The following is a 27,308-nucleotide window of genomic DNA, read 5'->3' on the forward strand; positions in this document are numbered from 1 at the left end:
CATTCAAATGTGCACTTCAAAACATATGTCAGACCTGTCAGTCTTAAGCTTGAGGCTAGTTTAGTGACTGGAGCAAACTTAATTCTACTTTTCTACTTTAGTTTAGTTTAATAAAATGAAAGAGATGTGTCTGTCATCTCTCTTTTCTTTTTTTTTTTACCTAAAAAAGACTCAATTTATCATATTTCAAGGGAAATTGCAGTATATCTGATTCTATTGTAATCACTTCTTCAGCCTTCAAGTGTTTTTGAAAGTGTACGCGTAGCTTGGCATTAATTTTCAGTTCAATAATCACTCTCAGAAGAAGCATTGTATGCTATTATCTTGGCAACTTGCACCTTATTTCTTATCTCCTCCCATTGTGCTGCGCTCTCGCTCACAACATTCCTGTCATAAAAGCCACGGGCGGACTGGACCAAACCACCTGCGTGGATAGCGTTATGATGACAGCCATTTCATTCATCATAGTTCCTCCACCAGATTGAAACAAATTACAGTTTCATTACAAACTGCTGATATAAAAAAACGTTGCATGATTGCAGTGTCAAAATGATGGCTTGTTGATCAAGTGATGGGACACGGCTTGGAAACGTGTCTCCCCCTCCCCACTCCAGGATAGTGGACTCGTCCTGACACTGCCATATTGGATGGAACTGGCTCCGGGCTCTCTGGCGGTCGGACTTCCCAGGAAAGTTTTTGCCATTTTCCCTCTTCGCCCTCTCGCTTTGACCTTATTTTAAAGAGAGGCGGTCTTATCGCAGTCATAAACGGGGGTACATTTGTTGGCACCCCAGTTTTGAGGAACCCCGGGATACACTGATCCGGTGTGAGGAGGTCGGAGGAAGGCCACGGATGACCAAGGGATTGTTTATGTATCTTTCTGGATCACATCAAACGAGTTACAGTCGGTGCATACTTTATAAATTGACCAATTATGAGTGGACATCCGCCACCACGGCGGATAGTAAACAGCGGCTCCTTACTACTGACACCGCAGGAAAATGAAGCCCTTTTCAACCTCCTCGGCAGGAAATGCATCGTAAGTTTCTTCCCATCAAATAATTGCATGATAGCTACGAAACAGCTAATAAAGCTAACTTGAACTGTGTTTCCTGTCTGGAGATAGCAGTGTAGGTATGAGGTGTTTGTGGCCTGTCAGCCTTTTTTCTTTTTTTTTAATGTTGGTACGTGTTGTGTAAGAAACATTTCAGACTTCGGAGAGGCCGGTTTGTTTTGACAGCACAAGCAGCACAGTGACCCGGTTCAGACGGTGACACTTCGGTAAACGCCTTAAACTTAAAGACACACCTGAATCCTCCAGGAACCCTCAAGTTGCTCTCCCACACAGCATAACCTCACCGAGCTTAGCAACACCACAGTGGCTTTAACAGTCAGGGGTGGATGGAGGGGTGGAGGGTGGAGGGGTGGAGGGGTGGGGGGGCTGTTCAAGCCATTAGTGGAGAGCAGGGTAAAGCAATGATTTTTTTTTTGTACTGGCATTATATAACATAGCTTTGCTGAACCTAGGTTGTTTTCAGGAAGTGTGTCCACAGAGAAGAATGTGCCGAGCAGACTTGTGTGTGTGTGTGTGTGTGTGTGTGTGTGTGTGTGAGGAGCTACAAAGTCCTCCCTAATGCAAGACATGCCAGTCATGCAGTCTGATCAGAAAGCAGCGCTGTCGTTTCACTTGTGATTGCAGACTAAATCTGTAGTGCAATGTCACGACTCAATATTGTGAGATAGTCAAGTCTTACGTAACACTTTGAGCGTTCAGCTGACTCATTTTTTTTTTTTTTTGTGTGTCCTACATGTGCAAGCCCATGCAGCACATCTCAACTACATTTGAAGTTTTGCATGTGCAGCAACATTAGATACTCTAATATTTTCTCTATATTTGCTTTTCCCTCTCTACAATCTTGCATGGCAGGTTCCCATATTAGTTTAACCCCCTCCCCCCCTCCCCTGGTATCTAAAAGCTCAGAGATGCATTGATCTTTGTAATAATTTTTTAAAAATTGTGTAGAGCACATTTTTATAAAGAGGAAGAAGTTTAAGATGTTTTACCTCACATTGCAGGAGAAAAACCCCAATAATGGTGAATTAAACCAAATGCAAAAAAAAAAAAAAAAAACAGGAATATATGCTGAGAGCGATCAAATTGTCAAATTTGCGAGTACAAAAGGATGCATTAATACATATAAAATGATGCAAATTACAACAACAAAAAAAGGAAAGGTGACAGTTAAAGGCAATGTAAAGTAAATACAATTTTTATTGCCATTTAACAATGGAGAGTTTGCATCATGTTTAGCGGTATAGTTTGTTGCTGGTTATCTTATTTGTAGTTTGTATAGAAAACTGGCTGCAGAGGAAATAGCCTTATACAATAAAAAAAACATTGAAATCAATTCTGAAATGCACATTTGAGCCAGTAAAGGTGCACTTACACTGTCATGTTCTCTCTGTTGTGTTTCAGCCCAAAGCCTACCAGCAGAGACCTGAACTAATTGTGGTTTTTACAATGACTTGTTTTGGAACATCAGTGAAAATATCACATGTTTCAAGACTGTTTAAGATCAGTATTGGCCGTTGTGTTAAAAGTGCAAAAGTCACTTGCACTCCTCTGGCTGTAAAATATTATTCTATTCTGTTGTTGTCTACAAGGGGTGTGTTCGTTCGTTTGTTTGTTTGTTTGTGTGTCATGCTTAGTTTCCATCAGAAACTCTTGCTTTGAAAATGTATTTTTTTTCCTGACTATATGACTTAGGGGTCAGAGTTCGGAGATTGTGTCTTGTAAATGTCACCAAAGCTGGAAAACACGTTGCACAATCACCTGTTATCTGTCGCCTGTCTAGGTAAGACACATCCTAAAGTCAATGTGTCCGTTTATTATTAACTGGGTTGTGTTTTCTGGGTGGCATGATCAAGTTAGCTTTCCACACATATGGGCCATGCAGCCGACACAAACGTGTACAAATCTGCAATTTTGTCACATTGCCCGTTCACAGGCTACTTCCTCGTAGTGATCATAACTTCCTTTAATCGTTGTAAATTCAAGTTGATTGCATGATCGATCTAAATATGTTATTACCATGAGTCTGCCATGCTCCTGGTGTGAAAGGGTATACTTCCTGTCCCATGACACGGTATGACAAGCCAGAAATGGCTGGTGTGTCACATAGTAGGATGTCCCGCCTCTTCCTTTTTTTTCTCTTTTTTATTTTTTCTTTTCCACATGAGCACACAGGTTTCAGAGGCACACCTTCCTACACCTATTGTATCCTGTTTGAGAAAACATCCAGTGACGACGTTCCTCTGGCATTCTGGCGATCATGTCAGTCAGCATGTGACCAGGAACATTCCTCACAGTCCTACGCTCTTGTGTGTGTCTACACGTATTTGCATTCAGGAAGAGTGTGAGAGGAAGCGACTAGAAGACACTGACATTGTGTGTGTCTCTCTGACCAATCTAATTAGGATGCCCACCAGTGCTGTAGTGGCCCTTTCTTGCTTGTAGTCCTGGCAGTATAGACTGAGATTTTACGTCCAACAATGATGGAACAGGATTCCTTCGTCGGAGCGTCCTCCTACTGCTTTAATGACATGGAAAGAAAATTGGTCAGAAACGTTTTTAGAGGCTGTGTATTGCAAAAGAAAGCCCACATAATGAGGCAAGTGTTCATAGAAATAATGAAGAATGTAAATGATTGGTTGTTCTGTTCTTTTTGTGATGAACTGTCTGCATCCAATATGTCCTATTTTAGAAGTCTGACATGAATATTATTCCTACAACAGAAATATGTGAAGAAATTGCATCATTAAATGCATAAATCCATGGCGTGTTTGAGAATTCAATCTGCGTTCATTGACATGGAGACGTCCAGGTACATGCACAGTAGCCTCACTCATTGGTTTTCCGCATTAGTATTCCTTCTGCTGTTTTCACCATCAGCAACACTGTCTGACTGGGCGAAAGGTGGAAGGAGTCCAATACACACTGCGTCTGTGTGAGAGATTGTGTGTGTACACAGACTGCCTGATCAGCAGTCCTATCCTACAGGAAGTCCCGTGGTCGGCCTCCTCTGGTGATTTGTGCTGGAGAAGTGGAACATGACTCCTCTTTTTTTTTTTCTCCACTTCACCCCTTTTTTTCCAATTTTGCCATCCTTTCTTTTTTCCCGTCGCAGCCGACCCCCTTTAAGTTCCCCGTTCGTATCATGCCCTCCTCGATTGTTCATACATTTCTCATGTTCACTCAGTCGCTCTGTAAGCATGTTTTGAACCCTCTCCTTGTAAATCTTTATTTTTGTACATGTCTTTACTCTGATATCGGCACTCTACTTTCTCCCTCATCTTCAGTCATGCTGCTAGGTACACGCCCCCTGTGTCTCTGGAAGATCTCTGGAAGGACGTCATTATCCATGCGTCCTAGGGATGCTCCTCATCTTCCCTATAAAGAACGATACATTTTGAACAACAAACTTGAGTTAAAATCATGACATCAGCGGTATGCTATTGCATACGAGATCCTGTGTGCACAGTCTGGTGACATGCTAGTTCAGCTGCACAACAACAACTAGCCTGTCTCCATGGATCTCATTTCCATACTCAAGGAAAATAACTTCCTAGTGGTTAATAAACTGTTGCCACCGCTCATGCTGAGTCCACATAATGTTGTGTCCACTCATGTTGATTGTGTGTTATTGCTTAGGGGACCTGCTGTAGTGAAAGAAACAAAAACAGCCTTCAATGACTGTGGGGAAAAAAGAAACTTTTTAGTGGCGGCCCCCTTGTCTTATAACATCTATGAATCCCGTTACCAGGGAGATCCCATTTTTCCCAAGTCAGCGCCAGTCAGAGGAAAGGTTTTAAAGATGCCACAGAATAAAAATATGTATTCAGTCAGTGTTTTGCACAGAAAGACGCTAAACCTGGGCAGTGGAGTTGGGGGGACGGGGGAGTTGTGCATACAATCTTGTGATAATGCAAAGCTTAACTGCTTTATCCACTCATCTTTAATTGAAGAGGAATACATTTTTGCAGTCCTTGAGTTTGACAGTTATTTTTCTTTATCAATAAGCAGAAAGACGTAGTTTGTTTTTAAGAACAATGGGAAAATCGACCCCTTTTTTAACGTCGGTACGTTTGTCGTGTTATGATGACGTAATAGACAGAGCTCCGCTTCCTGCAGCCCTTTCGGCCTTGTCAGGAATAATCAGTGCTACACAGGCAGATGAAACCCTGAGGGCCTCGGAGCATTGACCCTATTACAGTCAGTCGCTGCACAGATAAGCCAAATTCATATTATTCTTGTGATCCTCCTAGGTATGACTGATCCAAATCCAAACAATCAAGAGCTCTAATGCTGCCAAGGCACTGAGTGTTTGTATGAATATGATTAAAAATCACCCTGGACAACATACAGTCATGCAGAGAGTGAAGCAGAATTGGAAGAAAAATATACATTTTGCATGCTTGTTAAGCGAAAAAAAACCCAATCACAATTAAAGCAACCAAACAAAGAGCTAACTTGTTCCACAGCGTCATTCAAACCTCTAGGTTAGAAATGTGCTTCAAAACCACTGTGATGTAACAGGTGCTCTGCATGTACTATTGTTCTATCATCTAAGGCTCGGTGCACAGTTTGGCAATATTTATGTAACCTTGCCACATACGCCATTATGACTTCTCTGACAACATTGCTATCTCCTACAATGGCAACAAGCAGGAACATTTGGCAAGGATGTGAGAGACTTTGACAAGGGCCAGATTGTTATGAGAACATCTCCAAAACTGTTTTCAGTCAGCAGTGATCAGTACGTACCAAAAGTAGTTCGAGGAAGGACAACCTGTGACCTAGTGACAGGGTCATCATTGGTGGCCAAGGCTCACAGATGTGCATGTCTAACAGAGAAAGTCTATTCTGGTTCTGATGGAAAGTTGTCAGAGGTAGGGCCCGACCGATATCGGATTAATGGGACCGATCCTGATAGTAATATTAAGGGTGGAAAAAATCAGATACCAATACATTGGCCGTTACTTTCTGGGTTCTATCTTTGATCAGTTGAGATTGGTAGATAATAGATGTACAAATGTATTGCCTTGATTCATCCAATGCAGTTACCAAACACTTGTGGAACAGATAATGAAGACAACATGATCACTCAACTGGAATGTATGCTATTGCTCTTGGACTGGTAGTAAATCTTGTAATATCGGTGCTTATCTGCTTTAAAAGTAGCCGGAACCCATAGTCATTTGATAAGCTAATACTGGCCCATATTATCTGCTGGCTGATTAATCGGTGGGCTCTAGTCAGAACATAGTGCGTGGTAATTTGTTGTGTATCAGGCTGTATAGCAGCAGACCTGTCAGGGTCCCAATGTTGACCCTGTCCACCACCAAAAGCGGCATCAAGCTGGTTTAGCTTCGTTGGCAGTGTCGTCCCCCAGTCTCTCCCGTCATTTCCTGTCTATTTCAAGCTTTCCACTCAAATACCACACCTACACCTACAATGGGCATGTGCGCATCTGAACTGGACTACAATGGAAGAAGGTTGCCTGGGGGTTTCGAGGTTGTTGACTTTGCCTCAAAATTCCCAAGTTGAGTGTCTGTGGGATGTGTTAGCCATCTCGAAACGTACGAGTCTTAAAGGATCAGCTGTTGTTTACATCTTGGTGCCAGATACCACAGCAAACCCTCAGAGGTTTAATGGAGGGCAAGGCTTGTCAGGTCAGGACTGTTTTGGCCCTGACCTGTCGAGAGGGGGTGCCTGCCCGCCCTCCACAGTATTAGGCAGGTGGTCATGATGTCATGGATGATCAGTGTAGGCCAATACAACCAGCCTTTCAGCATCTTTATGATCCATACAGGGAGATGTGGGACTGTCTCTCTAGATGTCTCTGCTCGTGCCTTCTATTCAGTCTGAAGCAATGTCTCGACTCTTAAGGGAGTCTATTCTGAGGAATCAGAGAATTAGACCCAAATGTTTTCCTTTTTAAGCAAGAGATGTTTTTGCTGTTTTGTACAAGTTTCCATTTTGGTTTCTGTGTACTGTTCCTTCACTCAGAGAGCTCCTTACTCTGAAGTACTGTTATACTCTAAGGAAATATCAGCTATTTAATGATCACATTACGACACTAGACAGATCCCTTCATGTAGAAATACAGATGTACTTTAAATTTGAAAAACTAAAAACGTGTAGACCGGTTAAAACCAAAATGTATGTTAAAAAAAAGAAAAAAGTCTGTATTTAAAATACCCCTTGACTGCCTCTGCATATGTGCTACAAAGAGCAACATAAAGCCTTGGTATGTTGTCTTGAAGTTTGCAATAATGAATGGAACAACTGAATGAAAAGGCCTCAAACATCAGCAGGCATTTCCCTCGTTTGATGCTCTTTGCTTTCATGTGTGCAGTAATGATGACTGGGAACTTGGACCCCCTTACGGAGAGAAAATCCCTGCAGCCATCTGTAAAAACCTGCGGGAGTCTTATCTGCTCTTATGATCGTGGATGTTTCGGTGTGTGTGTGTGCGCGCCACAGGTGTGCTGACTGGCAGCTTTTCTTTGCCTTTTAAACGCATTTCAGAAACACTCCAAACTTCTTTAAAGTTGGGGTTTGAAATAAACATCTTGAATTGTTTTAAATAGTATAAATGGGCTAAAATATTGGAATGCAGTATGGAAGATTTTCACGAGAGAGGTGCTTGAACAAATTTGACCCATTAAGCAAAGCACTGTGTGTGTGTGTGTTACTGCGCGTGTGCGTGCGTGCGTGCGTGCGTGTGTGTGAGTAGGCTCAGTCACACTACAGCATATTTGTAGTTTTAAAGATCCCTCACAGAGTTCAGTCTTCTGGAGATGTTGTGTCCTATGTTTCAAACAAGAGGACATCTGGCATCGCTCAAAACACATATTTTTACACTACATAAATCAATCGAACTCATTGTTCTTACCGCGCTAAGATCACTTGATGTCTCTGTCGTATATCTGAGCCGCTTGTCAGACACTTTGAGTTGATGTGCTATATTCTGACAACTGCAGGACAGAACTATTTAACCCCACGACGTTCCTGTCACTCTTGTCAGTCAGTCTGTGGTTATGTCATAATACATTTAAGCAGCCCTTCAACACCTACATGAAAGGCGTTTAACAGCAGATGTGTATTAGCTTTTAATCAGTACAGACGGGGTATCGTAAGAAACTGGCATATGATTTGATGCTGCAGTAAAAGTATATGTTCTGTTGAGATGATAACATGTGCTCTTAAGCCTTTGCCTTGTTCGTTTTTAAAAGAGAAGAAAGCATGATTTTTTTTTTTTTACTGGTTTGTGGCTGTGTGCAGCATTGCATGCAAACCTTCTAGCTTTTTCACTCCTCCAAAACCCATTTCACCATTTGGATCATCCTTAAAGATGGCTTCTCTTAATATCTGACTTTTGGATTTTAGGACATAACACAGAGGAGGCAAAGAAGGAAGATCCATAGTGAATTCAAATTGGAAAGACCTCATGGTCACCTCCCATATCGAGGACTTTAATCTTTGCTGGTGTTCGTGCTGTTCTGTATTGTACTGTACTTTGTAGACTGACGCAGTGCTGCTGTATCTTCAACATCACAGCTAACATCTGTTGAGATTTGCAACATGAACTTTATGGATTAAGATGGTTGATAAGTTCTCAGGGACACTGAAGTGCACATAACTTTAATCAAGTCACCAGTTTTTTGTGTTATAGATATTAATCTGTTATTTGAACTACCTGCAAGATGCATTTATCTGGCTTCAGAAAACACACCACTTATGTGTTATCCATTTAGCAACACAGAATAAGTTTGGCTCTCCCTTTCTCCCTCCAGTCGCTGGCTTCAGCAGTGGTCCAGGTGTTTACAGCAGACAGGAACTCCAGCTGGAACAAGAGATGCTGCGGTGTGGCCTGTCTGGTCAAAGACAACCCCCTACGATCCTACTTCATCAGGGTCTTTGACATCAAGGTGAGGCAAACACAGCTCTGCACATTAATGATTACACCACTGGTTTCATTTGGGAGGTAATAGAACTCATCTCGATTCATGTCACAGTGAATACCATATATACCTGCCTTTTGTATTTCATAATAAATCTAATTTTACCCGGTTCTGTGCTTTTCTTTTCACAGGACGGTAAGGTGACATTTGAACAGGAGCTCTACAACAACTTCAGCATCTACCTCTCCAAACCGTACTTCATCACATTTCCTGGAGATGTGAGTTTCCCTCCTCTTCTTTCACTCATTGTCCTGCATTATTTCAGATCCCTGGTATTTAAAGGGCCCATATTATGCTTTTTCTGGTTTTATATGCTCTTTAGTGTGTTTTGCAAGTGTCCTGTGCATGTTTAAGCACATCTATTTGCAAAAATTCAAATTCTGCGAAAACGCGGCTTCTCCCACTCCTCCTGTTAGCTGCAGCATTAGCTGCATGTAACGCTCGGTTCTAGCACCCCTCAATAAAAATTTGTCAATGTGACGTCTTGTCAGTGTGATATCACTGATCTAAGCCCATTGGCTCGTTGTGGCAAGCCCAGCAGCTCATGTAGCACGCCCGTTAACTTCTGTAGCACGCCCACGATATGCCGTAGCCTGCGGTAGCACAGTAGTGCTAAGGTGCTAATGTTTATGCTCCCCGGCCCTCAGAGCCAGAGTGGCTGAGCGACTGACCAATTACAGCAGAGCCGACAGGCCGACCAATCAGATCAGACTTGGCACATGTGGGGACTCTGAACGTGGGCACTTCAGAGCCTTAGAGAGAGAAAGTCAGAAGCGAGCCGGTGCATGGAGCGGCAGAACATGAAAACAGACACTTTTTTTTTTACTTTAGCTATTGTGAACATACTTTAGGAGGTACATAGATTAAATATATGAACCCCAAAAAGGGCATAATATGGACTCTTTAAAGTCCCTGCCCCGATTTATTCACAGGCCAAAATAGCCTTTATTATTATTAATGAGTGATAATGATTTAATTCTTTAATTTGTTGAATGCAGCTGGAGAGGAAAAATAGGGGGAAAACAGTTTCTTTCTCTGCAAATAAGCTCAGAGACACTTTAATTACTTATTACATGTAGTCATTGGAACATTGCACTGCTTCTCTCAAGTATCCTAATATTAGAATGAAATCCTAGAATTTCTATGAACAACATTTGACATGTTTTTAGGGCGCGGTCTCACTGGCCATCCGTACCGTGCCCAAGCACGCTTCAATGCTTTAAGTCCAGTTCATTTGACCAGTGTGACCGCTCCGTATCGTGCTCAGGCACAGTACACTTCCTTGGCTTTGGCACACTTCAGAGAGGTACACTTCATGCACGAGCACGAGCACAAGCACGCGGGTACACAACGCTGACAGCCTTCATTATGGAGAAATCCAGAGTTTCATGGTTGTATCTGACTAACATGACACAATTTAAGGCACAAAGTAGCTGTCATGTTCTCTGTGTTGTTCGCTGATGTGCAGGTGTCCGCGTGTCTATTTTATTTTTAAATGTATTTATTGCCGTGTCTGATTAAAATGGCTTAAAAATAGCTGCAAAGTCAGTAAAGTAGCTGTCATGTTCTCCGATGTGCGGCCGCGGCCGAGCGTATACTTTATTTTTTTATTTATTTATTGCTGTGTCTGATTAAAATGGCTTAAAATAAGCCTCAAAGTCAGTAAAGTAGCTGTCATGCTCTGTGTTTTTCTCTGATGTGCAGACACGGTCTCGACTGCACGTCTCTTTTTTTCCTCTCTCTCTCTCTCTCTCTCTCTCTCTCTCTCTCTCTCTCTCTCTCTCTCTCTCGTCCGCCTGTTTGGAAACTGAGCACGCTTCATAATAAAATAAAGCGTGCATGTGTTGTATTACGATGTTATGTACAAGAGGTCATCGTGCTTTTAGGCACGGTTAGACCTGGCCAGCAAGACCGTGCCGGCCAGCGTGGGTATGGCGCAGCGGGGGGAGCAATCGTGCTTGAGTACAGCACGGTACAGATGGCCAGTGTGACCGCGCCCTTAAACACTCTTCTGTCATTATGATGCAAATGTTTTGAACCTGTTTCACAAGCTGTGAAAGCTAACCCAACGCTCCTGTCTGCTGTACTGTAAACACTTCACACAAACTAAATCTTGGGTCTTATCAAGTTTGAGCAGATTTGAATTCAGAAAGAGTTTGCAAGTCCCACTTTGCAGAAACTGCTGTGGCTCAGTTGGTAGAGTCATCGTCGTCGCTCAACCGGAAGGTCGAGGGTTCGTTCCCAAGCACCTGCAGCAACATGTCCAATGCGTCCTTGCTCCTGCTCCTTGTCAGCGGCATATGAATGAGTATGAATGGGATTAGTTTCTTCTGATGGTCTCATTACATAGCAACAACTGCCATCAGTGTGTGAATCTGTGTGAATGTGTGGGTGTAACCCCAAGTAGTCAGAAGACTAGAAAAGCGCTTTCCAAGCTCAAGTCCATTTACCATTCTGGGGAAAATTCTGTACAACAAAACGGGTACACACAAGTCTTAGGTTACCATAGAGATAATTATCTTCTTTGACATTTTATTCCAGACATTATATTTAACTCTTTCTCAGTTTTGTCCTATCAAAGACATACTGATGTCTATTCCCGTTGTGAAAAACGACATTGTGTGTTGAAGTCCTAGCTTTCTGTGAAGTCTTAAGCCCTTGATATGACGAGATGTCTGTATTTATGGAGCAAACACCTGAGCTGGCTTAGACTGCAGCATGTGGGAAAGCTGACGGTGATGATAAGGATGATCATGGTGGGGGGTGGGGGGGGGGGGGGGGGGGGGGTGGGGGGTGGGGGGGGGGGGGGGGGGGGGGTGTAGGTTCAGCAATCCAAATTAAGTTGGTTAAAAAGTTAGTTGGCACTTGAGAAAGAGTTCAATTGACCTTACAAATGTTTGATCTCTTTTGTGTGTGTTTGTGTGTTCACAGACATGCCAAGTGGGTCTCAACTTTGCCAACGAGGAGGAGTCGAAGCGTTTCCGCGCCCAAGTTCATGAGCTAATGGGCAGACGACAGAGGAAAACTGGTACCACCTTAATGCTGCTGCTGCTGCTGCTACTAACTAATATCAAATCTTACTTGCTCCCTGAACTCACTGAAAAAATTGCCACGTTCAGCACATTTTTATCCTCATACTCGTTTAACTCTGCTTTTTAATATGATCGTCAGGCAAATTATTAAAGCACAAGGATGCAGAAAGTTTTCAAAATAATGAAATGGCAACAAAAGTGATTTAAATGTGACCGTTTCAGTCTTTACTTTAGTCTGTGATGTTGCAATATTTGGCTTGAAATGATCCCACTTGGTCTGACTGTAGGATTTTAAAAAATCATACGAATGTTGTTACTTGACATTTTTTACGGTGCTGAACTAGTAAAAACAAACTTGCCCTAAAAAATGTCTTAAATGAGTTCAGAGGCCAAGACAGTTAACCTTACAGATTTCTTTTACTGTTTTTTTTGCCTTGGTCTGTTAACATAACCACCTGATTTTCTTTTTCTTCTAATCAGCTGCTACCTCTTCCCTGTTGATACAACCTTTGATAACCCCACCACTGTTTTAACGCCACCTTCTACATTAACAAAACAAAAAAAAAAAAACATTGATAGTGAAGAACATAAAAAATAAAATGCACGTCCAGATGAGAAGCATCTGAAATCAAATGACAGAAATTAACAGACAGATTCATCAATTCTACCTCTCCATTTATTGAATAACATCATCTTTTGTTTTGGTGCCGCAAGAAAACCTTTGAGTCATTGTCTCTTTTAAGAGTCAAAGAGATCACTCTGGATCTGTTTATTTTCCACACAAAAAATATGCTGACTGGCCCAAAGTGGGAGAGGGGGTGTAACAGTTTCATGTTGAAATCTGCAAAATGAAAAATCAGCTGTGATATGACTCTTTGACTCGCAATTTTGCCCTTCTGATCTTTTTCATTCAAATAATGCATGAAGAGCAACAACAATTCTACTTTGACACTTCAACTTCTTTGAAGGCGACTTAACAATCTTTTGCCGTCTATCATCACTTCAGTCTTTTTCAGCCAAATAAGCCATTCATATTCCTATTGTTTCTGCAAAACCTCAATATTGTGCACTCCAGTTTTTAACCTTTATCATCACATCCTTGATTAAGACCGTCCAGTTTCCTTGTTCCCCCTGCGGATCATTCCTTGAACCTCGTAATGGATCCTTTTTTCATCTTTTCCTCTTAATCCCTCTGTATCGGGGTCTTAATTTCATCTTCTCTGCTTCTTCTGTTGACCATCAACCTTGGAAAACTCAAACATCCGTTTATGGAAGTGTGTGTGTGTGTGTGTATGGGTGTTATCCATTATTTGCTATAGTTTATTATTAATAATAAAGAGAAAAAATTCAGATACCGATATATTGGCCGATTTCTTTCTTAGATCTATCTTCGATATGTAGAGATAGATGGATATATATGTGCATCTCGGCTCGACAGTCTGGAGAGTGATAATGCTTGTTGTAGTCCATATAGCACCCTCTGCTGGTGATAGCCAGAAAAAGTGAAATACAAAGGTACTCAAGGTACGAATATCTGAGATCAAATTAGCTGATACTGATAGTCGTGTGTGTGTGTGTGTGTGTGTGTGTGTGTGTGTGTGTGTGTGTGTGTGTGTGTGTGTGTGTGTGTGTGTGTGTGTGTGTGTGTGTGTGTGTGTGTGTGTGTGTGTGTGTGTGTGTGTGTGTGTGTGTGTGTGTGTGTGTGTGTGTCCATGAGTCCTCTCCCAAACATCCTAACAGAACACTTGGCTTGGCAACTTTTTTTCAACTTTCCATTAAGTACAGTCTCGTCGGGCCCATTCTGAAGAAGCCACTCACTTCTCTTCTCTTTGTACATCTTCCCTTTGACTTACTCACAACGATTCGCTTCTCACTAACACAAGCCACCGCTGAGCGCAAGGATTGTAATGATTTCATTTGTCTGTGTCCACAGAGAAGAGACACGCGACCCTCCAAATGGTACGTTCTCCCCTGTTTCCTGTCAATCACTTCAGAAATATATAAAAGGGGGTGGTGTCAGAACAGAGACCGACGTGTGTCTGATGGCTTGGCAACTTCTCGTGCCCTTCAGTTTGTTATGTCAGATGGGTGGAGTAGAAGGATCATTCAGATACTTGTGTAACTTGGCAACAACCTCAAGGCCACATTTTTCTTTCCCTTACATTGTGGAAAAAAGCCTGGCTAAAGAGATTGAGACCCAGCGGACTGATTGCAAAAAAAATCTTAGCAACTAAATCAACAACTGTCATCAAACTATGTGTTTACAATGTATAGAAAAAACAGAAGCAGTTTCACATTTCCTCCCTTTAACATTCACACTGAGCAGGTTTGGATCATAACAGGTGTTAAAAAGTATGTCTTCAATCAAACCTTTTTAAAAAATATAAACACATGACCCCCCCCTGCGTGGTCTGTTGGATACTCTTTTGTTCAACTATACTGGAGGAGCTGCTCCTAGCTGTAATAACCAATTCTTAAAGGTGGTAAAACAGCCCTTAAAAGCCCCCCCCCCCCTATATAGGACATCAAGAAATGAGTGCATACTCTGTCTAGGATATAGAGATTTTTTCGGTATAATTTTCTGTAAGTCAGAATGAATTTAATTGTGTATGATCGAGAAAGAAAGTCAAGCACATAAGCGCAGTACTTTAACATATTAATGTAGAATAGCTCTGCCTTTCCTGCCGTGGAGTCTCAATCTGCAGAGATCATGACCTTCATTCAGTGTGGCCTGCTGATAAAACAGATGGGACACATTTGTGAATATGCACACTTCTGTTTTGTGGACATACGCATTAGACACGCAGCCTACTTCTGCACAGGAGGGAGCCAGTTTTTGGGGCCGCACGACTTGACCCTGCTGGTGTGTGCGTGCTTGACGTGCGTGCGTGTGTGTGTGTTCATATCTTTACCACAAAAATGACACATTTACTCAATCAACTGATGCTCATGTTCGGAGCAGCTTAACAAAATTCTGCCCTTGGACGTTTTGCTTTGGATGACATGCTGTCAGATGCCTTATATGGTGCATACATGACGTTCATTGAGCTACATGGTTACCCGTTTTTGACTTTTTGCCTTTTGTTTGAAGGCAGATTTTCAGATTTGTGAATCAAAGTGTGTATTCTTTGATGCAGCTTTCATCACCTGCTGGAAAGGAGATTTTAAAAAGACGTGTTTTCTTAAAGCAACGTGTTCCATGTACCTCGGCCAAATTCTGCTGCGATGTATGACTGTAAATACGAGTTTCTATCTTAGATTTGTCGTACATGGTTCGACTTTGAATGTCGTTAATCTTGTGTGGATTTGGTTCAGCTCCAAAGGAGTCATACATGTTCTCCCACAAGAATATATTCTTCTTCTACCGATGGTCTCATTCCACTTCCCATCATCATGTCACATTTTCATTACTCTCTCTAATCCTCAGTCTGACTTTTTCTCCCACTGCCCTTTCCAGCTCCCCTCTTCACCCTCTTTTGTACTCCCCTCATCAGTCTTCCTCTCTTGCCTTTCTTGCTTTCTCTCCCAAGCCGCAGCTTCAATCATGTCGTAGAGACCCCTGAGATTAACGTGGGATTAGGCACGGATGGGGTTTTAATGGTTATGTAAAAATCCAGCTCTAAATCCAGAATGATTTGCTGGGATTAGATCCATTTGTGTGTTTTGCGGGCGTGGGGGGAGGAGCCAGGAGAGGAGGTGGGTGGAGGAACGATCACAGCGGACCAATCCGAGCGTGTTGATCTACGAGTGCACCCTGCTGAGGTGGAAAGTCGAACGGATAAAGAAAGAAACGATGGAAAATAGATGCAAAATATGCAGAGCTCAGGCGGACAGAAGCAGGGAAACTGGAATTTGGTGACAATTGCATGTAGAAGAAAGCTGTTACTGTGACGGAAGGAATGTAAGAGGAAGAGCAAATTTGGCCAGCGAAGTGTTGGCTGCTCCGTCTCCCTTCTGATGGCATTGTTGGACGCCTGCCTCGCAGCTCAGACAGTTTGTGGAGTGAGCCCCACCAGATGTCTGATGAGGATATTAAGTCAGTAAATACAGACTGTTGCGTCAAATCGGAGACAAGTGGGCTTTTTTTTTCTCTCTCTGCTGTCCTTTTTTTTTGGGGGGGGGGGGGTCGAGTTTTAGAAACTTTTTCCTTGAGAATCCTGGAATCTTCTAACAAAAGACAACAAGTTGAAGTTCTTTTGTGCTGCATCTGGTTCATGAAAATGAAAACCTCCTTGGATGATCATAGCTTTGTGTCTTGACTGAGAAAAAGCACCTCAGACCTGTCAGGCATTTGAAATCGAACCAGGAATCCTCCCTGGCGTCTCCGTCTGTGACCTTATTGCTCGTGCCAAAGCAGCCGCTGCGATGATGTTCTGCACCACCTTCCTCTCCGCTCCCTCTGAGGAAATGAACTGCGAGGGCAGTGCAGGAGGGGGAGTAGGAGCGGCTGCTTCTGGAGGTGGAGGTTTGAGCCCAGGGAGCTGTCTGTCTTCTTTACACTGCCTGGTTCTCCCGCAGGACGAACTGTACCCGTCCCTGTCTGACCCCACCGCCCGCCTCTCCATCTGTCCCCAAAGATCAGGCTCACGACCTGGTGGGCAAAATGCTCCTGGATGTCAGCATGAGCACCTGCAGGGAGAGTGACAGTGGATGTATTTGGGACAGGGTGAGGAGGAGACGCAGCCGGTCTGCCTCCCCTTCCCCAAGTAAAAGTCGGAAAAGTCCCTGTAGTGAGAGTGTTAAAGGTACAGTGTTGTTTTTGCAAAGTAAAGAAGCTTCAATGTGATGTTTTAGGACATGTGAGTATGTCTGGGATCCCTGTGCGCAGACCAATTGAATTTTGTCAGCAATAATGCACTTTGTCTTTTGTTTGGATTGTCCATTACCGCAGTTAAAACTGAAGAAAATGTTGTGTAAAATCCAGAGATCTTGTGGCATTGTGTCAATGTTTAAATCTTGTTCTTTGTTACATTCAGTTATTGCAAATCCTTTCTGATATGTTAATGCAAACATAGCTCTCCCATGTCAATTCCCGTGAAAGAACATCTGTTTGCAGAGCTAACAGTGATGACGATTGATTCTGAGCTCGGGTTACAATGTTGTGTTTTGTATCCAGCGTCAGTCACAACCTGTTTTGTCATTCACTGAGAGTGGGAGCAGCAGTAATGAGATGATGCTGTAATCCCAGATGTTCTAAGCCCCTTTCACACCCACAAACCCCCCCCCCCCCCCCCCCCCCCCCCCCCCCCCAAAAAAAAAAAAAAAAATGTGTCAACCCTCTCCAAACAGAGTCTGTAATAGCCATTAAATGGAGGATTATATAATTAGAGGAACACCGCTGGCCTTAAAAAGCCCCAGTCTTGGATTTGAACTGGAACTCTGGGCCAATGTTATTCATTTTTGTAAATGTTGAACTGCTATCAAACCAGCTTTCATAGTTTTGGCACACATATCATTTGTAGCCTACTTTACGTTCAAAAAATGTTGTCCTAGTCCTTTAAATTGAATGAAAATCCTCTTACAGAAGTTTAGTTTATCTTTGTATCAATCATACCTCTTTGTGATACACCGGCTGTCTTGCATAAACTCATGTTGTTGTGTCCATCATTTTTTTTTTAAAGGCCCGACGTTGCCCATGGCCACAGTCGACATCAAAAACCCAGAGATCAGCAACGTGCAGCGTTACCATAACAACTCTCAGGTGAACAACATTGTGCACTCCTCCTTCGCCAAAAGGGAGAAAAAGGCTAAAGGGAAGAAGAAGAAGCTGACCAAGGCAGACATCGGCACGCCCAGCAACTTCCAGTGAGTCACCGCTGGCATGACCAAGATTATACATATATATATACTCGTTACATGTCATTCTAATCACCAAATTAGCATGTGACCTCTCTGGAAAAAAAAATCTATTTTGTTGCATATTGCATATATAAAAAGAAATCGATGATACAGTCAGTCAGACGTTTACTGATGTTCACTAATTTCATGCTTCTCATGTTTAATGCTTAATATGTTAGAGTTGTCATGGTAGCAGAATTTAGACTTCGACAACTTTATTTATGCCAGAGGGCATTTCCGTTCCACAGAATTTTAAACTTTGATTCAAAAACTAATAAAAACAAAGAGTATTGATCAGTCTTTTGATTATATCATGACAACAAAAAATACATTTGAGGCACCCAAAATTTAAAATGACTTAAATTACCAATCTGTGCACTGACTATGCTGGTACCGAAATAAAAAAAAAGAAGCTTTGACACAGTTCAAACTAATCATCTTAATTATGAGCTTCAATTCAGAACAAGACAAAAGCGCTGGATAAACATTTGTCTGTTTGATTCTACAAGGTAACAACAACGACTCTGTCTTTCGAGTTTATTGCTTTCAGGTTTCCTATGTGACATAGTGACCCATACTCCTACTATAATACTGATCCGGTAGGCTAATTAATGTGATTGATTATGCAGGACAATCTGTGCAGTGAATAGTTAGTGGCAGCTCTCGTAATCTTTTATGAGATGCTGCAGGCCGTGTAATGGTGTCCAGAGTTTAACAAAAAAAAAATCTGCTTTTAGGAGATATTTAAAATGTTTTTCTTAAACCTTTATCCTCCATTTGTGTTTTCTTAATATGATCTCATGTCCTCTCTCTCTCTTTCTCAGGCACATTGGACATGTAGGCTGGGATCCAAACACAGGCTTTGATGTAAGTGCACTAAAAAGAACATAATGTGCATGCTGGTGTTGTACTTGTCTCTGCACATGTTGGGAGTATGACCTCTAAAGGTTCTTAAATCTTGCCCCATAGTTTATCTGTTAAACAGCCACACAGCCCTCTCCCAGACCGATTTTTCACATTTTTAATACGATGTATTAAGCCGAGCTGCGTGGCCAAGTCATCAGAAGAGTTACACAAGAAGATTTTGGAAGGGAAAGAGAATCAACCTGCATCTGCATAATCCATGGACTCGTTCCCAAAAAAAGAAAAGCGTGGTCAGTAATCACGCTGGAGGATGAGTATGAGATCACACAGGTCAGAGGGCTTACTCAGTCAGAAAATGACAAAGATAAAAAAAAAAAAAAAAACAGGTGATTCGGTTTCAGAACTCAATGCTTTCAAAGACTTAGATCGATTTGAATAGTGTGACGTCAGCTGAACAAATCTTTCTCAGCTCTTGAATCCTCAGGCTTTAAAGTAGAGTGCAGATGAGGGGATATCAAATGAGCAAAGGATAACTTTAAGTCTTAACAGTCTTTAAATGTATCTTGCCTTTTCTATCTTTACATCATGGAGACTTTAGCTTAAGTAGTTCATAGAGGAGCAACCTTTTTAAAGTCATTATCCATTCCCATAAGCAGTCCAAAAGTCTTAAATTCTGATACACGGCAACTAAAGCAACTTAAATTCATGATGGTTACAAAAAACAAAAGTCGTTTTGGAAGGAAATAAATACACAATTAAGCTTACAGTAAGACATTGAACTGTGTTATGTGTGGCTTTACTTCTTGTCTCTCTTTCTGAGACAGGTACAATTAAATCTGTAAAATATGATGACAAAATCCCTGATTTTACCTTAAACTCCAACTTCGGTTACTGAGAATTTTTTTTAACCTGGCGTTGCAGCCGCACACCACCAGGTGGCAGCATAATACCTCACATTGTTGTCTAATTTTGTACCTTTTTTTTTTTTTTACTGGGATACTACAAGTCTCTCAAAACACAAGAATGTAACATCACAAGTGATATCATTTCTATTATCACATCCTCCCTGAAGGACCAGTTGAAACACTTTCTTATATTTCTAACATCCAAAGTCAAACATGGCCACCCCGGTCTTTCAGATGTGACTCTTCTTTTAATCCAGATTCCATTTATTTGTCATTTTCCTCATGTATCTGCATACATAAAAAATATGAAATGCTGTTCTCCCGGCCCCAAGCAGTGTGACGGAAAGAAAAACATATAGACACATACACATACATAAAAAGGAAGAAAGTCAGTTCTAAAAGTACAGTAAAAAAAAATTCCTAATATGAGAAAGCACAGCTTGAGACATGCCAGCCAAATAATGTGTTACTGAGCTCAAAGCTCATAAATACAGTTTTTAAACCATTGACATCACATCATAGACGTTAACATATTGGGCATGGAATTATGCATGTGCCCGAGTGCAGGGATTTCCACTTACTTTTTTGATCACCAGCCAACAGGGCTAGTAGATTTTTAAAGTTACCAGCCAACCAGATTTTTTTACCAGCCAAATTTGCCCAATCTGGCAACACTGACTTGTCGCATCATTTCCGCAGCCTGCCGATTCAAACAGACGCAGTTATATTTGCTGTCATTCATCACCAGCAAAAATGACTAGTAACTCTACAATGTTGCCCACCAAAGTTAATTTTTACCCCCAATTGGACAGTTGGTGGGTGTTAATTTAAAGCCCTGCAGGAGTGTGCTTGTATATTAGCAGATGAGGCCATATAGCGCCGCTCAGTTACAGTATGAAGCTGATGGTGTTTTAAATTAGAGAAACTGTATGAACACTACAAATATGCTTTGTTATACGGCTGCAGTCAACTTTCAGTTTTTTTAGTGTCACTGCATCCTTTCACCATAAATCAGAGTAAGCAATGTGTTTTACTGCTGTGGTTATATCCATCTTCCATGGCTCATATTGATGCATGTACTCTCTTCCTCTGTGTTCTTTCTCCAGTTGAATAATTTGGACCCAGAGCTGAAGAACTTGTTCGACATGTGCGGCATCTCTGAGGCTCAGCTGAAGGACAAAGAGACCTCCAAGGTCATCTACGACTTCATTGAGAAGAAAGGAGGTGTAGAAGCTGTCAAAAATGAGCTCCGGAGACAAGGTAGGAACAAATAGGGAAATAAAGAAAAAAAAAAAAGATAAAATCCTACAATTTTTGCAAAGAAACAGACCAGTAAATCTAACTCTGCTGGGTTCAGTGTGGAGTTCTGGCATCATGTTTTTCCATGAGACTGTGTCATTAAATAAGACAATCTAACCAGTGTGGTGGTTCTGTCCCCAGGTCCGCCCAGATGGAGCGGTAGGTTTATTTTGATGCATGACCTGCTGTGACAGCTCATGACTGTGCATGTCGAGTTGGACTGTAATCTGATCAAATGATAAAGAGTGCAGAACTTGCAGTAACTGAACTGAAGTGTTTGCTGTGTTTCTACTTGAGTCGTACGATATGTCCCTTCACTCTGAGGCGGTATGACTCCTTCTTGAGCAATTCAAATCTTTACATTTCTACATGACACATCCTTCCTCTGGTAATGATGTCATTTCGCAAAAAAAAAAAAAAAAAAAAATGATGTTCCAATTTCCAAATGTGCTCTAGCTCTTGTCCAACATGTTGCCAAATCTATGCATATACTCTGCTAAAAGGCTGCCCCCAGTGGCTTCATTATGTAACTGCATGGTTCATTCATACGCGCAAGAATCAAGAAATGGAATGCATTTTCATATGCAGTGAAACCTACATAAACTTAACATGCATTTTTCAACTCTAATGTTTTTTTTTTTTCCCCTGCTTAACTTCCCTCTAAGCCAAACTTCCTTTTCTGATCCAGTAGATCCAGTGGATCCTATTGTATCTATTTTGCACTTGCAGTTATTCTTCAATGACCGCAGAAGCATCCCTCAAGTTTTCATTACAATATTGCCTTTAGACCAATTACACGAAAACTGACCCTATTTATATTCACAAATGCAGCCCTCAGTTGTTTTTTTAACATAACTACAAAGTGCATTAAAACAGGCAGTGATTCTAAAATGTAGCTTTATAGAGAGAGATGATTTGACATCCAGTTCTTCCAGCTGTCCCTTTAAATCTTGATGTTCCTCAAGACCTCAGTGTGAACGATCCAGGATGATGATCGCAACTTTGTAACTTTTTCTTCACGTTTTATCCTTTTCAGCTCCTCCACCCCCTCCATCCAGAGGCGGCCCTCCTCCCCCACCACCACACCACGGCTCAGCCCCACCTCCTCCTCCTCCTCCTCCAGCCCGGGGGAGAGGCGCCCCTCCGCCTCCTCCACCCTCAAGAGCGCCCATCTCGGCGCCCCCTCCTCCCCCTCCGTCCCGACCAGGCATGTCCGGTCCGCCGCCGCCTCCCCCGCCCAGCCGTGGCTCCCTCCCGCCTCCCCCTCCACCGGCACATGCTTCGATTCCTGCGGCGCCTCCCCCTCCACCGCCTCCCCCCTCATTTTCGATGTCATCCAGTGGAGGTGCCCCGCCTCCTCCCCCTCCTCCGCCACCGCCTCCTGGCCCTCCACCTCCGGCTCCTCCAACAGAGTCTAACGGAGGGGAGAGTGGCGGGCCCGGGAAGAATGCGCTGTTAAGCCAGATCAGAGAGGGTACCCAACTGAAGAAGGTGGAGCAGAAGGAGAGGCCGGTGTCCAGCATTGGCAGAGACGCACTTCTGGACCAAATCCGACTAGGAATCCAACTGAAACCTGTCAGTAGTGACACATCCTCTCTTTGAATAGACTGTTTCCATCTCTAGCTTGTGTTTTTTTAAACTGAACTGCTCATTGTGTTTCATTTACAGAGGGGAGAAAACCCAGACTCAGCCCCTGCCGCCCCTGCCCCATCGGCAGGCATCGTTGGCGCTCTGATGGAGGTGATGCAGAAAAGGAGCAAGGCTATTCACTCCTCAGGTACATAAAAAGACAGGAACAGTGGCCACCTGTTAACTAGCTTATCATATCATTATTCATTCCTGTTCGTGTAATTGGTATTATTTCCCCCGGCCTCTTCAACCTTCAAAGAGTTCATTGACACCAGACGCAGCACTCAGACTTTGTGTCATTAACTTAACGTCAGATGACACACAGTCAGCAAGAAATACAACAACTTTCCCTACTTCCTCCTTTGTCTTTATCGACCTTGTGATTCATTTTCTTCCACTTTTAGTCTCTGGAAAAAAGGATGTTCTTTCAGAAGGTTATTTTCAGTCTTTCCTGAAACCAAAACTTCTGAGATCCCGATTGACTGGGATTTTAATCTTCAATATCCTTTAAATGTATTTGAGTTCCTCAAAAATGTTAATCTCCTAATTTCAGCCTACACTACATCTCTTTCTTTCTTTGACAGCTTGTGGATTTATGCCTTCTTTTTCTTATTTGCTGCCTTTGTAAGGCCATTGTGACTTGGAATATGAGAAGTGCACTCTATGTTGAGGTTATTATTGATGAAGAAGTCCTTTAAATAGATACATAGAATTAACAAACTGAAGGTATACTCTTGAACAGACATGATACATTTGAAGGTAGCGCTGACTTTGCTTCAAACACTGATTCTCCATTTCATCTCACAGTGTCTGCAATTTAGTATGAATGTATCAGCTGGTGGTTACGCATGACAACAATCACAAATGTATCGTCAGTAACGTAACAGCTGTTATGTTTTCTGTAGCTGCAAACAGAACGCATCGGTCCAAACACTTAAGATGCACTTTCTAAACGCACACGCCCCCCTTTGGCCCCCCAGTGCACACACACACACACACACACACACAAACGCTCAATGAACTGTGTGTGTGTTCAACATACTTCACTGAAAATTGTTTCTGTGCATCCCTGCAAACTTTATTGATTAGCTGTTTTTTTTTTGTTCTTTCTTTGAGTTGACATCCCTGATTAGAGACCTCAACTTTAACAAACTGCTGATGTTGAAATGATGCAGCTTTTTATATTACACACTGTTGAACTCACATTTTAATAAGAGCTTCTAAATGAAAAGCGAGTCCAGGTTTATCTGGCTGATTATTTGTATTGGTATTGTAGCATATGTGTACAGCCCAGAGTAGTGAACAAAGCTGAGGATGTGATTCATTATTAAGAGTAGTGAAGATGCATTTTGATGTGTAGTGCTGCACAGTTTGAGTCGTGGCTCACTGAGGAGAAGATCGGAAAAAAGATTTGAAACCGAACCGAAAAGATTTGTGATCCATTGCACCCTTCATTTTAAGGCATTCATGCTACTTCTATAAGTCAATGTCACTTTAACTCTGTTGTTTTTCTGTGTAATCGTCCAGCTGTTTCAGTCGCTCTCATTTTTTCCTCTTTTCTTTCACAGATGAGGATGATGAAGATGATGAGGATGAAGACTTTGAGGACGATGATGAATGGGAGGACTAGCTATGTTTCCTAGCTCCCTTACCTCAACCCCGGGATGATCATGACACTAAAAACCGTTCATGTCTTTTAAAAAAAGAAATCTTTAATTTCACTCGTAGAAATGTAAATGTTCTATCAAGTTGCTGTATATTTTTGTTGCCTTTATGCTTTTTTTTTTTTTTTTTTTATTATTATTATTAATCTGTGCAATACCTCATTTAATCTGTAAATGTTTGTCATTCTCATATCTTAGGTTGTTGTTTCTCAGTCCTCGTCATGTCTGTCTCCGTCAGCTCCATCTTTTGTCTCTTTATAGCAATATTTCACATATCTGGTTTAAACTTTTGTTGGGATTTATCCATCTCTCTATGCATCTCTTCCTCCTCCCACGTCCCCCAAACTTTTTCACCTCCATCTGTCACTCGGACATCGTTCCTATATGTGCCGCCCTCCTATCAGCCCATCACACATTTTTTTCCCTCGCTGTCACTCCCCCATGTTTCCACTTCCAAGATTAACATGTGCAATTTAACATCAAGCTGTTTCTTAAACCGTAGAGTTGAATGTTTTCTTCTTTTCTTTTGGTCAGTCGTCGAAGGAGAAGGCTTACTAAATAAGTTGCCATGAATCCTTCATCAATCATGTGTCATCATTGTTTGTCAGGAGAAGAAAAAGAACTATTTTCATACCCTATTGCTCTGTAGTTTATTTTTACGTATTAAATGATCCTAGCTTAGAACTCATATTTTCTTAAAACAAAGAGAAAAAAAAATGGAAAAGGCTCTTTTTGGAAATGTTAGCTTCATTTGCTGTCGACTGTAAATTAGCTCCAGATTTTGAGTCTTGTTATATTTTTGCACAGAAAGAGGAGACTCGCTGCATGGATACAGGACATTTTGGGGTCTGTATTATAATGACATATACATTTTACGCTTTAAATAAGGAGGAAAACACTTGGTTAGTCAGCATATTAAGCCGCTTTATCCTTTAATCCATAACACTACGTACAGTACACACATGGAGGTAGCCCACTGATGGCTATCTGTTTGGCATTTTAGTTCTTTATTTAGTCACTGTCACACTACAGATTCAGTTGAAAATTGTATTTTTCCTTTTCTGTCTTTCTTTTTTTTTTCTACAGTAGCAAACATTAATGAATGCCTGTTTGTTGGAACCAGGTCATTGATCATGTAAAGCTTAAGGAATAAAGATATTTTAGTTTTACCCACCTGATGCTTATAATGGGTCCTTATCCTGAGTTACTGAACAGAGACAGCTGGGTAGGCTCTCCTGTTGTAGATACTAAGTGCTGCTACGAGATCCAAGGTGTCTTTCAGACAAGGGTCAAAGGTTTCTTCTGCTGAATAAATCATGAGGTGTACAATATAATTTGCTCACTGAAACAAACAATGGTTAATTATTCCCTATAAAAAAAAAACAATTGTCAGATGTTGACATGTGCTTAAACCAAACTAACAAAATTTCCCTGTAATTATTCCTTTATATTAACTTAAAGGTGGATTTTTACTCTATTTTAAACAATGCTTCAAACGCTAAGTTTTTACTTTGTTTCTACAAAATTCATTTAATTGTTTTAAAAAATTAAAGAACAAAGAGACAACTAACGGCGGCGTTTGAGTCTTGTTAGCATTGAATTACAGCAGTTTAGCAGGTCAAAACCATGTTCAAAACTTAAACTGAATTATTAATTTATAGTATAATTTATCTAAAACAACTTAAAAACAGTCCAAGCTAATTGGTTGTCATGCGCTCAACATTCTAATACAAAGGAGGCTAACTTTGCGCATGCTAGTAAGTATCACCTTAAAGAGTACATATTATGAAAAATCCAATTTTACAGGGTCTACCGACCGGCTCATTGCATTTAAAGAGACACACACACCAAAACAGAGCGTAATGACAGAGCTGGTTTATACAGGGTCACAAACCTCCTCTGGTGCTTGATTCATGTTATATTTTGACCAAAGCACAGCACAGAGGTTTCTTTTAGACCACAGGGGGACTGTTTGAAAAGGTGGAGAAGGGGGATAATATGTCCTCTTTAATGCTGAGATGTGGTCTGTAGGAGAGGTAGGGCAGAAACGTCTCAACTCAGTGTTAGAAATTTACAGCAAAAGTATCAGAATTAATTGTCAATATAGTTTAAGACTGACTTTCTTTTATTTATTTTTTCATTAGAAGCCACCAGAAGAGTAATATTTGCATCTTCTTGAAAATCTGTCTTTGAGAAACAAATTGCTATTTTTTGATGTACAAACGGACCTTTTTGTCAGATAACGAGTCCATGCTTCTGCTGACGTTAGCTTCTGAAGGTGAGTCGGTTAATAAGATGGACAAAGTCTAATCAGTTAGGCTTGATAAATAAAATGTTACTTATGTTCTTTTTGTATTTTGGCTTCTTTTGCCGTTACAGCCTTTTTACCGGTGATGATTCCCTCGTTTTAGGATGCACAATTTAATGTCATGTAACGCGTCTGACTTATTTTTGTGTTAAGAGGTCTAACTTTGAAATGACCAAACTTATTTAAGTTATATAACTTGATATAGAAAGCAGAATCATTTCAGTCGAGCATGTAATTTGAGTGTGCATTTATTTGTGTTGTGTCTGTGTGTATGAATTATAAATACAGGCCTCATCACCAGGAATAGATAGACAGACAGACAGACAGACAGACAGACAGACAGACAGACAGACAGGGAGCTGGAAAGAGCTGGAAACAGCTGAGAAGAAGATTATCACAACCTTACCCCGACCATTTCATCCACTGAGCCAGGTACGAATGAAAACTGGGTGAGTGCTGGATAACAAGTAGCCTACAACTAGTAGATCTCAGTGTCACAATTTGTTGAAGCGTGTAATGTAACAGTCCTGTGTACGAACTCAGAAGACCTCAAAACGTCTCAGTGAGAATTAAACATGTGACATAATCGTGACCACATCAATTCAACGCCTCCACTGTTTATTTTGAGTTGTTGTGTACATCAGCTGACACCGCACTGACCCTGTATCAGTTCTCTCTGCTGCAGAGTTTATGGGAGGGATTAGAGCAGGTATGGCACTTTCCACTAGTGGGGCAGCACTAT

General features: G+C 41.5%; 1 protein-coding gene across 2 annotated transcripts; it reads left to right on the forward strand.

The window, feature by feature from the left end:
• Positions 1 to 619: 619 nt before the first annotated feature.
• On the forward strand, positions 620 to 25,431 carry waslb (WASP like actin nucleation promoting factor b). Of its 2 annotated transcripts, XM_065951176.1 has the most exons (10): positions 620 to 1,039; positions 8,860 to 8,994; positions 9,159 to 9,245; positions 11,959 to 12,055; positions 17,681 to 17,864; positions 18,722 to 18,764; positions 20,773 to 20,926; positions 22,002 to 22,540; positions 22,634 to 22,742; positions 24,163 to 25,431. In XM_065951176.1, the coding sequence occupies exons 1-10, from the start codon at positions 935 to 937 to the stop codon at positions 24,222 to 24,224; spliced, it is 1,515 nt and encodes a 504-aa protein (XP_065807248.1). In that variant the 5' UTR covers positions 620 to 934; the 3' UTR covers positions 24,225 to 25,431. The 2 variants fall into 2 exon arrangements, with proteins under 2 accessions (XP_065807248.1, XP_065807249.1); XM_065951177.1 differs by lacking the exons at positions 620 to 1,039; positions 8,860 to 8,994; positions 9,159 to 9,245; positions 11,959 to 12,055 and adding an exon at positions 14,042 to 16,804.
• The last annotated feature ends 1,877 nt before the right edge of the window (positions 25,432 to 27,308 follow it).

This window comes from Labrus bergylta, chromosome 23 (genome assembly GCF_963930695.1).
Source record: "Labrus bergylta chromosome 23, fLabBer1.1, whole genome shotgun sequence".
Taxonomy (NCBI): Eukaryota; Metazoa; Chordata; class Actinopteri; order Labriformes; family Labridae; genus Labrus; species Labrus bergylta.

Coding starts and splice junctions, on each gene's coding strand:
- waslb (XM_065951176.1), top strand. CDS start 935: ATGAGTGGACATCCGCCACCACGGCGGATAGTAAACAGCGGCTCCTTA. Junction 8,995..9,158: donor TCAGGGTCTTTGACATCAAG/GTGAGGCAAACA, acceptor TTCTTTTCACAG/GACGGTAAGGTGACATTTGA. Junction 22,743..24,162: donor CAAGGCTATTCACTCCTCAG/GTACATAAAAAG, acceptor TTTCTTTCACAG/ATGAGGATGATGAAGATGAT.